The sequence below is a fragment of the Poecile atricapillus genome, chromosome 27 (assembly GCF_030490865.1).
Source record: "Poecile atricapillus isolate bPoeAtr1 chromosome 27, bPoeAtr1.hap1, whole genome shotgun sequence".
In the NCBI taxonomy this organism is placed as follows: domain Eukaryota; kingdom Metazoa; phylum Chordata; class Aves; order Passeriformes; family Paridae; genus Poecile; species Poecile atricapillus.
Window position 1 is genome coordinate 3,119,900 of NC_081275.1, and position 14,341 is coordinate 3,134,240.

General features: G+C 59.8%; 1 protein-coding gene across 2 annotated transcripts; it reads right to left on the minus strand.

The window, feature by feature from the left end:
* Positions 1 to 435: 435 nt before the first annotated feature.
* Positions 436 to 13,503, minus strand: STAT3 (signal transducer and activator of transcription 3). 2 transcript variants are annotated; one of them, XM_058857848.1, is made up of 24 exons: positions 13,379 to 13,503; positions 9,505 to 9,651; positions 8,838 to 8,982; positions 8,576 to 8,674; positions 8,214 to 8,309; positions 8,049 to 8,130; positions 7,579 to 7,673; positions 7,219 to 7,370; positions 6,616 to 6,774; positions 6,423 to 6,515; positions 5,703 to 5,762; positions 5,395 to 5,424; positions 5,183 to 5,276; positions 5,051 to 5,098; positions 4,746 to 4,829; positions 4,558 to 4,656; positions 4,270 to 4,405; positions 4,006 to 4,058; positions 3,825 to 3,919; positions 3,419 to 3,558; positions 2,872 to 3,084; positions 2,600 to 2,642; positions 2,130 to 2,242; positions 436 to 2,051 (listed from the first exon to the last, which is right to left on the minus strand). In XM_058857848.1, exons 2-24 carry the CDS (start codon positions 9,630 to 9,632, stop codon positions 1,996 to 1,998), a joined length of 2,313 nt encoding a protein of 770 aa, XP_058713831.1. In that variant the 5' UTR covers positions 9,633 to 9,651; positions 13,379 to 13,503; the 3' UTR covers positions 436 to 1,995. The 2 variants fall into 2 exon arrangements, with proteins under 2 accessions (XP_058713831.1, XP_058713830.1); XM_058857847.1 differs by having other exon boundaries at positions 2,869 to 3,084; positions 13,379 to 13,502.
* Positions 13,504 to 14,341: the final 838 nt, after the last annotated feature.

Here is a 14,341-nt window from a genome sequence, read left to right on the forward strand (position 1 = left end):
ACCCACCCAGCAGTGGTGCCCCTGCTGCCCCCAGCCTCAGCTCCAGCCCAGTCACCTCCAGCCAGAGCCCACCTACCCCCAGGGCAGAAGCAGCCACAGGGGCCCCAGTGCAGCCCCAGACAACCTTGGGCTGAGAGCAGCCAGAGCAGGGCCCCAGTGCAGCCGTGTCCTCCCACGCTGGCACCAGCATTTCCTTTACACAAGCGGAGGAGACCCAGGCACGTCTCTGGGGCAGAGAAAACAACCACGGGCTGCGACACGGCGCTTGCCCCCCGTGTGGCTCAGGCACAGCGCCCGGGAAGGGGCAGCTGCCCACGCGTGCCAGGCAGGTGCCGGCAGCGCTGGAGCCGCTTCACGCCGAGCAAACCGCAGCTGACGGAGGCCCCAGTTCTCGGAGCAGGGTCAGGCAGAGCCACGCTCACACCCCACAGCACGTCGCTTCAGGGCCTTTATTTTGGAGAAAGTTAAAGCCTGTAGATACAGCAATAAAATATACAAAAAAATAAAATTTTTTACAGTATTGAATGCTGCCCTGGGCTCCAGGAACTGCAGCTGGAGGCAGGTATGGTGAGTGAGCAGAGGGGCAAAGGGCCCTCATCGCCCCTCAGCGTCCCCACGGACCCTCCATCCTGCTCCCACAGGGCTTGGGGGGGCTTGCCCAGACCCCACAGCCATGGGGATCCTCCCCCCTGCCCTCTGGTTCCGTGCCCACCAGCTGTGATGCAGCTTGCAGGGAGCAGCTCTCCTCCTGCCTCCCCCACCCCTCCACTGCTCATCCATGTCTGTTTGCCCACTGCATGGAAAGGGCAGGAGGGCTCCTCCACGTTTGGAAAATGCAGGACCACAACCATCAACTCCCCCAGAAGTCAGGACATCTGCACTTCACAACACCCATGTCACTGTCCTGCACTGCCCCACAGCAAGTTCCTCTCCTCACATCTACCTTCAACTTCTGCCCATTCCCACCTTAACTGTGAGGGCCAATCTCCAACAGAAATGCCACATGAAGCTGCAGAGCCCATGCCTGGCCCCTCACAACCCAGGGAGAAAGGGACAGGCCAGGTGCCAGCCATGCTGGTTCCCCCAGTTCCCCAGGGTCCAACTGGTCTAACTCAGCACAGTGCTGGAAGCAAGACCGTGCTCTCAGCACCAGCCTGGCCACAGGCAAGCCAGGGCAGCCCCTGTGGCTCTACCCAGCTCCCAAAATGGGCCACAGCTGCAAATGCTGTTTACACACAAGTGCCATTACTGGGTAGCAGCTCTGCCCTACCCCAGGGACACACACCATCCCAAAAGGAGCCCAGGCTGCTGGCATTGGCCAGACCACTGTGCCTGAAGCAGGAAGCTGGGGACAAGCACAAGCCACTCCCAAACCTCTGGTCTCCCAGCAAAGCCATGCTGAGGCCAGCAGGGGCAGTGCCTGCTGAGTCCAGGGCAGGAGCACCTGGATACATCCACCTACAACTCCAAGCCCTGTACTGGTCATCCTGGCCAAAACCAGGGCCAGGTGGGTGCAGAGTGAGCACTCAACCCAGCACCCTGCAAGCTCTAGGACGTGCTGGGAGCAGTAGGGCAGACCCCACCACACGGCCAATCCCCTCTGCAATTCCAGACTTGTAGGGTCTTGTGGGTTTGGGTGCAGGCAGTCAGGGCAGCAGCTTCCAGCAGCAGGACCGGGGCTGTGGAAGCATTTGTAGGAACTGTGGCTGCAATCGGAGGCAAATAGGCACTTGAATGAGCAAAAATAATAGAAAACTGTTATGGAAGGAAATAGAAAAAGGTTCATCCCCCTCCCCCAAAGATGAGCGGCACCACCCCGGAGAGGGGCTGCTCTGTTGGGTCAGGTGAGGACCTGACCCATTCAGGGAGCCAGGCCCGCGGCTGTTCCCGAGGGCAGGCCCGGAGCAGCTGCAGCCGAGTGGGACAAATCCGGGGGAGCGCTCTGGAGGTGGGAAGGCTGAGCCCAGGGAGGGCCCCGCGCGCCGGCGCAGCCCCTCACATGGGCGAGGACGCACACTCTGGGGTCAGCTCCATGTCGAAGGTCAGCGACTCTGCGGGCAGACACAGCCAGGGTTACGGGGCCCGCGTGTGGCCGCAGCCAGGGCCCCCTGCAGCCCCCCCTGACTCACCGAACTGCCCACCCGCGTTGTTCTCTGCGCCCTCGCTGCTGTTGCCGAACTGCATGAGCGAGTCCAGGGTGCGCGGGGACATGGGCAGGTCGATGGTGTTGCTGAAGGAGGTGCTGTCCGAGGGAGAAGCACAGAAACCTCCAGAGTCAGGGCCTGGGCAGAGCTCTCTAACACCCCCTCCACCCGCTGAGGGGCCCCCGGGCATGGCCCAGCGGCCCCCAGAGCTCTCCAGAGGAAAGGGGCCCCGGAGGGGAAGAACAGGGCTGTGGTTTGGGCAGCAGCCGGAGCCTGGCTCAGCCCCCACTGTCACCCCAGGCTGGGAACCCCACAGTAACCAAGCAAAGCTCAGATGGAGGTGCAAAGAAAGGAAGGAAACCTCTCCCCCAAGCAAGGCTGAGCACACAAACACCCCCCAGCACTGACAGACAAACACCCCCCAGCACTGACAGACAGCCCCCAGGAACACTCACGGGGTGACACAGATGAACTTGGTCTTCAGGTACGGAGCAGCACCTGCAAGGAGGGAGAAGCTCCGTCATCAGCCACGCAAGGAGGAGCCCTTCTCTCCACCCCTGGGAACACAGGCAGTGCCCACCCTCTGCCCATACCCAACTGGACCCCATGGCTGGTCCCACACTGTGGCTGTGCCCTCCAGGGATGGCACAGAGTCCTGGCTGGTGACAGCTAGTGCTATCCCCAGAGCCTCCCTGTGACAAAGGAGCCACAGAAAGCCAACGACTACCTGAGTCCGTCGCCTCCGAGTGCTCCTGGCTCTCAGAGCGGCAGTACTTTCCAAACGCCTCCTCCTTGGGGATGTCTGGGTACAGGTACACCAGTGGGGACACCAGGATGTTGGTGGCATCCATGATTTTGTAGCCCATGATGATCTCCGCAAACGACATGTTGTTCAGCTGCTGCTTGGTGTAAGGCTCCACCGACTGGATCTGTGTCTTCCCTGTGCAAGGAAGGAGAATTTTGGCACAGAACAAAGGCAGGGCTGCCTTCAGACACTCCTGGAGCAGTAGGGACAAGATGGGCCTGGGGCTGTGTTTAGCCCTACCACAGCAGACCATGGGGCAGGACTGGGACCTGAATGTGTTCAGTGCCATAGAAAACTGTGCCCATGGGCAGCATGTGGGCACAGACACCCAGCAAAGACCAGCAAAGGGTGGCCAGGTTCAGAAGCTAACCCAAGCTTGTTGGGACAAGGACAAGTGTTTATCAGGGCATCCAAACCCCCTCTGGAATGCCAAGCCAGGCACCCAGGGTAGTGAGAGTAGAGCTCGTACCACTGATGTCCTTCTCCACCCACGTGAAGGTGATGCCACCTTCCTTGCTGCTCTCACTGAAGCGCAGCAGAAAGGTCCCTGGGGGCTTGGTGCTCAGGATGGCTCGCTCCCGCTCCTTGCTGATGAACCCCATGATGTACCTGGGCAGGAGGAAACCAGAACAGCAGATGTGGGTCAGGGCACAGGAGCAGCTCCTCCAGGATGTAAGCCCTGCCAGCTCTGCCCAACAGCAGAACTCAGCCTGGCCACTGACATTTTATGGATTCCCAGGTGAGTTTTCATTCTGAACCAGCAAAAAGTATCCCAGGACAGCGTACATGGACAAGGCACCCCACACCATGAGGATGGAACCTGTGGAACCCCCTCCAAGGCCCAGCCTAACCACAGGCTCTGGGCTGGCACTCACCCTTCATTCCACAGTGCCAGGATGTACTTCTTCACCAAGTCAATGATGTTGTCCAGCCAGACCCAGAAAGAGAAGCCTTTGCCAGCCATGTTCTCCTGAGGAGAAGGAAGAGAGGCTGCTAGCACAGCTTGGAAGAAGGGAACAGCCAAGGGAAGGTGCTCGAAAAGAGAGGAAATTCTACCTTGCAGAACTTGGCCCAGGTGATCTGACAGCCAGAGTAATTCACACCTGGTCCTGGCAAAGAAAAAAGAACACAACCATTTAAATAGAGCTGTCCTCCCAAAGACACCATTTCCAGGGTTTGTGCCATTTGGGAGAAAACCAAGCAACTGAAAATTACTCAGACCAAAAGCCCTCAGGCCAAACACAGGACCTCACTCTTGGATGACATGTAAAGGTGGGGAATCACCCCAAGGGACCCCATGCCACGTCACCCTGCACTTACCCAGCAGTTTTTCTGCCAGCGTGGTCAGCTGCTCAATGCTGAGCCCGCGCTTTGTGGTGGAGGAGAACTGCCAGCTCAGCACCTCTGCCACCTGGTCCCAGGTCCCAATGGGTGGCTTAGTGAAGAAGTTCACGTTCTGCACGAGGGAACACACAGCCCTGAGCGGGACATGCAACAGGAGCAGGGCCAGGTACTGCCTCAGCCTCGCTCCCCAGCCTCAGTTTCCCTCTCTCACCCTGGCACCCCCATCCTGACACCTGCCCTGCTGTCCTCCCACACCAGCCCTACCTTGGGGTTGTTGGTCAGCATGTTGTACCACAGGATGGATGCCCAGGCATTGGGCATCTGGCAGATGTTGGAGATGACCACCACAGGCAATGAGTGGGTCTGCAAAGAGAGGATGTGACCATGGGTTGGGACAATTCCAAAGCTCCACCCAGGCCCGTGCCAGTGAAAGGCAGTGACCCATGCCTCACCTCCAGGTCGATCTTCAGCCCCTGGTGATACACCTCTGTCTCAAAAGTGATGAGGTGCAGCTCCTCGGTGACTATCAGTGAGGCCTGGGGCAGAAGGGGACACCATGAGCACCCCAAGACACCCACCCTGAGCCCAACACACGACCACCAGACCTTGCATGGCCGCTCAGGGCTGGCCTGGCAAGCTGCCAGCGTGCCAATCGGTGCCGGTGGACCCCCTCCCTCAGGGCAGGACTCCTGCATCCCCTCCCAGCTCAGCTGCCCCTGTAATGGCCAGACCCCCTGCCAGGGCCCCCAACACTCACATCACAGTTGGCTCGGCCTCCATTCCCACACCGCTGCTCCCGCAGGGTCTGCAGAGAGAGAGGAACAGGCTGCAGCAGCACCACAATGACACGTGGTGGAACAGGAGCAGCCCAGGAGCTCATGGTACCCACCAGGTGTTTGAACTCTGCTGAGAGGCTGCCATTGTTCGACTCCTCCATGTTCATGACCTTGGTGTTGGTCCCCAGGATATTAAACTTCCGGGACCTGGGAAGAGGAAAGAGTGTGGCTGAGAGGGCTGTCTTGGAGTGAATCTGTGGTAGGATGTCTGCCAGGAAAAAAAGCAGAAACAAGGAAAAAGGACCACAGCAAACAGTGCACTTACCCCCGAAGTGCTGCAACATCCCCAGAGTCCCTAGAAAAGGGGCAAGAGACACCAGGTCATGGCAGTGGCCCTCCTACCCTGATGCACACAAGCTGGTGTGCAGTGCTGGCTACATCCCAGCACAAGTTCCATGAGCCCCACAGGCCTTCCCCCCATGTGGGGGTGAACCCTCAGGACTCAGCACCACCCTGCACCTTCCCCTTCAACTGGGGGCCACACTGGCCCTCGTTGTGGAGATTGAGCCCAATCCAAGGACAGCAGGAATCAGCCCCATCCCAGTGCCACTGGAAGGAAAGCACAGGACTCACTTGTCAATGCAGACTTTGATTTTCAGCTGATAGTTCAACTCTGGAAACTTGACCAACAACCTGCAAGAGTCAGCAGACACAGAGCATGAACAACCTGTGCACAGAAACTGCTTCTGTTCCACAGGGCACCTGGCACAGCCAGCAGTATGGAGCAGCTCCTCCAGCAGCCCTGGGCACACCTTCACACAGGCCTGAGACATGTTAGCCCTGGCACCGGTCCCCAGAACCAGGGAGGTGCTGATGCTCCCCTGAGCATTCCAAGGAGCTCATTTGGGCTGCTGACTGCCCACACCAGGCTCTGAACAAACACTCTCCACACTACTCTGAGCCAGAGGCTGCCATGGAGGCACAGTTGGGAAAAGGCAAGGAAGCTCCAGGCAGAGCCTGGTGTCAGAGCAGCCTCCTTCCATGAAGGCTGGCAGGGAACACGGCCCAGCTGAGCAGCAGGGGGACCAGGGATGTGCTGATGCTTCCTACTCCCACAACAGGATTTACCAGAACCCGGCGGATCCCCAGCCAGCCCCGTGCTGAGTCATGTGGGCAGCACTCCAACCCACTGGGATCATCCCTCTGGGATCTATCCTGCTGGTATCCATCCCTTCCCAGCACTAGTGCTCCCCAGGAAAGCAGGGGCTGCATCTGCAGCATCATCTCCAGAGAGCAATCCCACGCTGCCCTCCCTGCTCAGCTCCACTCCCTCACCTGCAGGAGGTGACCCACCTGACTTTGGTGGTGAACTGCACGCCTGTCTTGATGACGAGGGGTCGGTCGGGGTGCATGGGCATGCAGGGCTGCCTCTCCACGACAAAAGCACTGCAGGAACAGCACAGAGAGCACAGTCAGATCCTCACTGCCCACTCTCCACCCATGGCCATGACTGGGACTGCCTGCAGCTCCTGCCTGCCCCCAGCACCTTTTCATCAGGTTCCTGAACAGCTCCACAATCCGCTCCTCCAGCATGGGCCGGTGCTGGACGATTGGGTCACCCTTGTAGGATACTTTTTGCTGCAGTTCTTCCAACTTCTTGATCTGCTGCCGGGTCTGTAGCTGTGATTCAGCAAGAGAGGTTATCCTAGGGAGATAATGCAGGGAGAACCAGCATTAGCTCTGGCTGCCAAACCCACACCATCCAGCCTGCAGAGCCCTCCTCTTCCCATGCAAGAACACAGGTTCCATGCCAAACCAGTCAAGAACTGAGTGTGTCTGTGGCTCCAAGCCCAGAGCATTTTTCTAGGCCATGCACTTCAAACAAAACATGTACATGCCCAGGTGACTCCAGGGCCAGAAATTTTCCAGCAAGCTCAGAGTCCCCCAGGCATGGAGCTGGGGACAGTGGGACACCTTTCCAGCACCACGCCCATCATCGTGGCTCAGTCTAAACTGCAGGCTACATTCACATGTGCAAGCATCAGAAACCATTTTGCAAGGACATTTCCAGAGACCAAGAGCTCATTCCCACAGCAGGTGTGTGAGTGCCACTGCTCTGGGGACTGACACAGTCTCAGCCAGCTCTCACCAGTTCTCCAGCCGGTCCAGGCAGATATTGGGTGGGCCACCAATGCAGGCAATCTGCTGCCGCCTCTTCCAGTCTGCCAGTTCCTCATCTGCCAGCATCTTCTGCACATACTCCATGGCTGACAACAGCCCAGCCAGCTCGCTCACTATGCCCTGCCAAGAGAGAAAGCAGAACCTTCAGCACCCTGTGACTTCCCCCATGGACCCACAGGTTTCACATTCACAGGCAAGGAAGAAGTCGCTCAGGGCTGTGCTTACGGCACTGCCCCTGGTTCTGGCCATGCAGGAACTACCAAACTCCAACCCTGAAGAAGGGGGATCTGCCCCCAGGGCAATCTGGAGGGCCACTTTCCCCACCTACCCTGCGCATCTGGTCCAGCGCTGTCAGCATTTGCTCCAGCTGCTGCATCTTCTGCCGGGTCACTGACTGGTTGTTCCCGTTCAGGTCCTGCATGTCTGTGCAGAGGTGAGAAGCTTCAGCCACACACATGGACTCTTCCCACCTTCTCAAGTGCCACAACAACACAACACTTCCACAGCAAAGTGCAGGCAACCTATAGCCAAGCAGGAATCTGGCACAGCCTCCAAGCACCTCTGTGGCTCTCCTGCACCCACAGAGGCCAATCCCTCCCCACCCCACAGCAAAGCTCAGTTCAGCTCCCTCAAGGGCACCATCAGTGGCAGAAACAGAAGACCAAGTTTCTCCAATTGCCATGCAAATGCCCTGAGCCTGAGAACATTCCCGATGGGAGTGGAGGTTGGAACACCTCTCCAGCAAGTTTCCTTGCAGGAACACACTGTGGTTTGCAGATGCTAATGAGCTGTCATTACCTCCTTGGCTTTTCAAAGTCTTGTAGTTAAAATCAAAGTCATCCTGGAGATTTTCTACCACTTTCATCTTCTGCTCCAGATCCTGCAAGGCAAGAGATCTGATTTCATTCAAAGCACTCAAAAACCATGGTGGGGACAGCAGAAGGTGCCCAGGCAGACACATACCTGCACCCTCTTCCTGACATCCTGCAGGTGCTGCTCCAGCATCTGCTGCTTCTCTGTCACCACAGCTGCTGTTGGATGTGTTGCCTGTCCCCCTTGCTGCAGAGGGGACAAGAAGGGCATAAGGACAGGGCTGTAACCTGGGGATGCTCCCTCCCAGCCTGAGGAGGTTCTGTAGGGTCTTCAGCCTGTCCCTAACACACACTGGCAGCTTGCTGCTCACTTCAGCATCAGCTCCAGGGCAGCACAGGGTCAGGGAGAGGAAAGATGGGGGCACCCAGCTCACCACAGCCAGCCAGAACACCCAGACTGTGTCCTGGCTGTCAGGAATCAGGATGGAGGCCCTGAGATACCTGGCCACTGACCTGGGCAGCAGTGGCAGCTGTCTGGAGGAGCCGGGACTCTTCCCAGAGGCAGCGAGCCACGATGCGGGCTATTTCCATTGGCTTCTCCAAGTATCTGCTCTGTAAAGGGTCAAACACCCCATGGTCAGCAGGCACAAGGCAACCCCTAGGATCTCCACATCCTTGAGGGCTGTGAATAGTGAGGTGTGCCAAGGAATTGCTTGGACTCTCACCAGCTCTCCCACCATGCCTACCCCTGCCAAGCTGGCACTTCCCACCTCACCTGCAGGAACTGCTTGATGCGGCGCAGGTTGTGCTGGTACAGGACGTTGGACTCCTGCAGGAAGCGGCTGTACTGCTGGTCGATCTCCCCCAGCAGGTTGTGGAACACCAGCGTGGCGTGAGACTCCTTGCTGGCAGCGTATGCCCTGCACAAGAGAGGGAGAGCCCTGAGTGCCTGGTGTGGGGCGAGGGCAAAGCAGGGGGGCTCTGCTCACAGCCACCATCCCCTGTGCAAATTACAGAATCACTGAATCATTTAGGTAGGAAAAGACCTCTAAGATTGAGTCCAACTTGTGACTAATCAGCATCTGGTCAAGTAGACCAGAGCACCAGGCACAGTGCACACCAGCACCTGATGTCTGTGAGCACGTCCCACATGCTCATGGACAGGATCCAGGGATCAGTGCTCTGTGTCAGCCAGCCCTGCATGGGGACATCCCCTGCTTCAGAGCTATCTCTTCTCTTGGTCCAGGCTCTAACACAGTGCACAAAGTCCCACTCCATGCATAGTCCTGCTTCCCTCGATGCCACATAAGCCTCAGGGAGAGAGGCCAGTCCCACCATGCCAGGGGCCCAGGGAAAGTGACAGAGCTCCTCCCGCCCACTTGAGCCCCTACAGATGGGTGTTACAAGCAAAGTCCCCTCACTGGCATTTCAAAGGGGCTTACCAGTCCTGGCTTTCAATCCACGGGGCCAGGAACTGCCGGAGCTCCATGGGGAAGCTGTCACTGTAGAGCTGGTGGAGCTGCTCCAGGTACCGCGTGTCGAGCTGCTGTAGCTGGTTCCACTGCGCCATCCTGGCCAGCTCCGGAGACCTGAGGGATTGGCACACAGGTGGCTCAGAGCTGGCTCCCAGGGGGCTCCTGGCTCCCTCCTGCCAGGACCCAGCTGTGACTACTGCAACGCCCTGAAAAGGGTTCTCTCTGGCCAGAACCAGAGGCAGCCAGGGCACGGGCCCAGGGCACAGTGCTCCAGGACAGCAGGCTGGTCACTGGCAACAGGTAGGAATGAGGCTTTAATTTGGTCTCGAAGGCACCCCTGGTCGGCCCTGCCGGGAGGCAGGGAAGAGGCTGTGGAGCTTACAGTAAGTGCGGAAGGCGGAGACTGCCAGGAAACTACAGAAACAAGGAAGGAGCAATTTTCAAGTTCACGACTTGTATCAATGGAAATCAAACTGACACTAACGAGGGGACTCCAGCTGTGCTGGCAAATGAAGGCAGAGCTCCACGTGACACCAGCAGTCACTTCCCTGCATTAAGTGGTTTGCTTTTCCAAAACGTCCCTGCACTGAGTGATGCAGCATCACTGCATGGCCTGCCCTCCTGAGGGACTCTCTCCCCATCTGTCTGGGTGTGAAGGAAGAAAGGGAAAACATCCCGTGTGGGCTGAGGCACCAGGAGCGGACAGAGATTGACACAGAGAGGTTTTTAGTACTTCACAGCACTGAACAGCCCCAAAGGCAGGAGCAGCCTCCACAGGCCATTAACCTTGACCTACAACCCTCTGGTGCAATCCTCAGAGAAATACACATGAACCAAACCTGCTTTCAAATAGAGCAACAAAAGTGAACATGAAAGGAGAGAGCCAGTGGCTGTGCAAGGTCCTGCAGACAACAGACTCCTACAGCCCTGGAGTCAGCCCTGGCTGATGTGACAGAGCCTCTGCGATGCTGCAGACCAAGGGCTGGGCTGTGAGCTGTGGGGCAGGGCTGCGTGTGGGGCAGCACAGCAGAGCCTCCATCCCACAGCAGGTTCAGCCCTTTGTGGCCAGTTCTCAGCTGCAGCAGCTCAGGGAATGCTCCCTCTACCCCAGCAGCCGCAGGGTTCCTTCCATTCGGTCCTGGAGGCCACTCCTGCAGCATGAGTGGTGCCGCTGTTGGGAGAAAAATCCCAACAAGTGCACAGGCCATGCAAGAGCGACAGCCCGGCAGGGACTGCCCCGCCTGGACCGTGAGCTCAGCCGCCGCCTCGCTTCCTATTGCGCCATGAACCGGGGCCGGGGGGGCTGCACCAGCCCCTCCGGAAACAGCAGCAGCAGCTGCCCCAGCCCAGCTCCTGCTCGTGTTTCCAGCTCTGGGGAGGACAGTGCTGTGGCAGCATGGCACAGCGGGCAGGCACCCGGGCAGCCCCTGCAGCGCCCGGTGTCAAGTGGCTCACAGGCGAACCTTCCCACCAGGCTGCAGAAACTGAAGCAGATGCCACATCCGGACCCGTGATCCAAGCAGATGTTCCTCCTGAAAGCCACAATCTCGGCATTTCAGAGCAGTGCTGGAGCCGCAGTCTGAGAGCACCAAAGGGCCAAGAGCAAAGCTCCCAGGCTGCCACGCAGCAGCAGCACTTGGACAGGACTCAGCCACTTCCCACTGCCACAAACAGCAGCAGGACAAGCCAGCTTGCAGCACTAAACTCCAGCTCCTCCTGGCAACAAGGAGGGCACAAGGCACACCAACATTCCTGGAGGAAAAGGGTCCATAAGACACTCCTTACGGCAGCAGCCACCACTATCAGGGAAGTTCTGACCCTGCCAGCCCTGGAACCCCATGCAGGAGCCTCTGCCTGGCCAGCCCCACCAATGGGAAGCTATCCTTGCCTGGGTTAAAGATCTGAAGTTTGAACCTTTCTGATCCTGCTGGGCTTGCCCATCGCTGTGGTTTGCCTCTCTGTCTCTGGAATGGAGCCAGAGAACAGCCGACATAGGCAGGACCAACACAGCATGATGCAAGCTCAGGGGTAAACATGCTGTCCAGAGCTCAGAGCAGAGCTGCTAAAAGTAGCTCAAGAGCTAAAGTTCACCTTTCTTTATCTCCCTGCAAGGGCAGAGCACAAGAGTCAGGCCCAGCTGCACAGTGTCACCTGCAGCCTCTGGGACAGCTCTGCACACTCCAACCACCCCACTCAAAATGGGGCTGCCCTGGAAGCAACGCTACAACTGCTTTCTGTCCACCTTCTCATCTCTGGGACACACCTGGGAACACCCTGCACGCGTGCCCCCACAACAAACAATGAACCCTGGGGCAATGCATGGGGCAGTCACTGGAAAAGGCCTCAGAAGGACCCTGGGACTCGATGTCCCTTGCAGTGACACGAGTAGGATGAAGCTCAGTCACTCACAGCATTGCACAGGCCACATCATCCCGGTGCCATCACAAGGGCATGACAGATGCCATCAACAACACTTCACAGCGTCCCTGCAGCAGCATCAGGCACCTCACTGCTCCCTCTTGCACACAATCATCAACAGCCTGATGGAAAACTGTTTGACACAGCAGCCAGTCGCTCTGGCAGCACAAGAGCCAGTTTGGAAAGGCTGCTAGAAGAATTTGGCTCTGCTCCTCTAGAGTGATTTCAAAGCCAGCCTTGGAGGTGGAAAAGAGTGATGCAGAGATTTGCAACAGGAGGAGGGAGACGGCTCTGGGCAACCTCACAACCACTGAGGTTGTGGGCCTGCTGTTCCTCATCACAGCTCTCCAAGGTCCATCCCAGCAGAGCTCCCACTGCAGCAGCTGTGAGTGACACTATCACCATCCACCCCAGGGCAGGGGACACCCAGCCCACACCCCTGCTGTCCTCTGCCACCGCTGCTCCGGCAGCTCCAAGAGATCCCCAGGAAGCAGAAGATGGGGGGAGTGACAGTGACAGCGATCACCGTCAGGGTGGAAGCGGGGTCTGCTCCCCGACGTGCCCACCAGGCAGGGCCAGTCCCTGCAGGTGCACAGGGGGCGGGCTCAGGGCAGCCCACCCCCCAGTTCCAGCCACAGTGACAGTGTCTGTGTCCCTCTGACAGGAACGGGGGTAACACCACGGCCCGTGGGACAGGAGCCACCCAGCCACGGGCACAGAGCGGCGGGAGCGGGGGCAGGAGCGGCGGGCAGCGCTGCCAGCCCCCGCACAGCTCCCGGGCGGCTCGTTCTCCCGAGCTGCAGAGCCCGACTGCTCCGCTCGTCACAGCAGCACCCACGGCGACACGAACCGAGGCGAGGCCCGGTCCGGGCAGGACACCCCGAGCTGCTGCTGCTGCTGCAGCCCAAGAGCCATGTGGCAGCCCTGAGCTCGCAGCTCCGCAGGTCCCAGCCGGCTCTTTCAGCCCCGGTGTCCGGGACACCCTTTGGGCTCCCAGTCCTGGTTCTGAGTCCTGCCATCAACATAACGCTACCGGCGCCGGGACAAGCGGCACCACCCGTGCCTCTCTCCGCACGGGAACCCCGAAGCTGTGCCAGCCTCGGCCCAGCCCCAGCTGGACCCGGCCGGGCCGCGCCTCCTCTGGCCCTGCCGGTCCCGACGCTTTCCGCTCTCCGAGGTTCGGGCTCTGCCCCTGTGCTGGTGTCAACCCGGAAGATCGGCCCGGCCGCACAGATCAACCCCGCTCCGCACCGGGGCTCGGCCCTCCCGTGAGGGGGGAGCCGGGACAGGCCCCCCCGCGTTGTCCCGCGATGCCGGCCCCACTCCCGCCCCGGCCCGCCCGCGGGGCGGCCCCGGCCCCAAACCGGCCCGGGGGACAGCGGTTCCCGGCGACGAGCAGCGCCCGCGCTCCTCCCAGGCTCACCGGCGGTCCCGGCGGGCGGGGCGGCGGCTCCCGGTGACGGCGACGATCGCGTCCGGCTGCGCCGAGGGACCGGACCTCCTGCGGCCCGGCTCCACCCCTCACTGACGTCATTATCCGAACGCCAATGGCGACTCGGTGCTCCCACGGCCCCGCCCCAGCTGGCCTCTGACAGCCAATCAGAGCGGCCGTCGCGTAGCGCGTCACGGCGCGAGGCGAGGGGGCTGCCCCCGGCTATTCCCGGATGGCACCGCCTCCCGCCGCGGGGCTTCGCTAGGCAGAGGCGGTGCAGGGGCCCGGGGGGGGGCGGCTGCCGGGAACAGCCGTGCGGGAAACCCAGCTGAGTTCCGGGCAGCGCCGTGACGTCACGCGGTCGCCGCCGCCGCAGCCGCTTAAAGGGGCCGCGCCTCCTTGGCCCGGCCCGTGTGCCGCGCTGGGAGCAGCGCCCCCGCGTGGGGAAAAGGGGATCGGTCCCGTGGGGCTGAGGGGATGGGTCCCTATGGGGCTATAGGGATGGATCCCTGTAGGGATGGATCTCTGTAGGGATGGATCCCTGTGGGGCTGGATCCCTGTGGGGCTATAGGGATGGATCCCTGTAGGGATGGATCCCTGTGGGGCTGGATCCCTGTGGGGCTATAGGGATGGATCTCTGTAGGGATGGATCTCTGTGGGGCTGTGGGGATCAGTCCCTGTAGGGCTGTGGGGATGGGTCCCTATGGGGCTGTGGGTATGGATCCCTGTGGGGATGGATCCCTGTAGGGATGGATCTCTGTGGGGCTGTGGGGATGGATCCCTGTGGGGCTGTGGGGATGGATCCCTGTGGGGCTGTGGGAATGGGTCCCTGTGGGGCTGTGGGGATCGGTCCCTGTGGGGCTGTGGGGATGGGTCCCTGTGAGGCTGTGGGGATGGGTCCCTGTGAGGCTGTGGGGATGGATCTCCGTGGGGCTGTGGGGATGAATCCCTGTG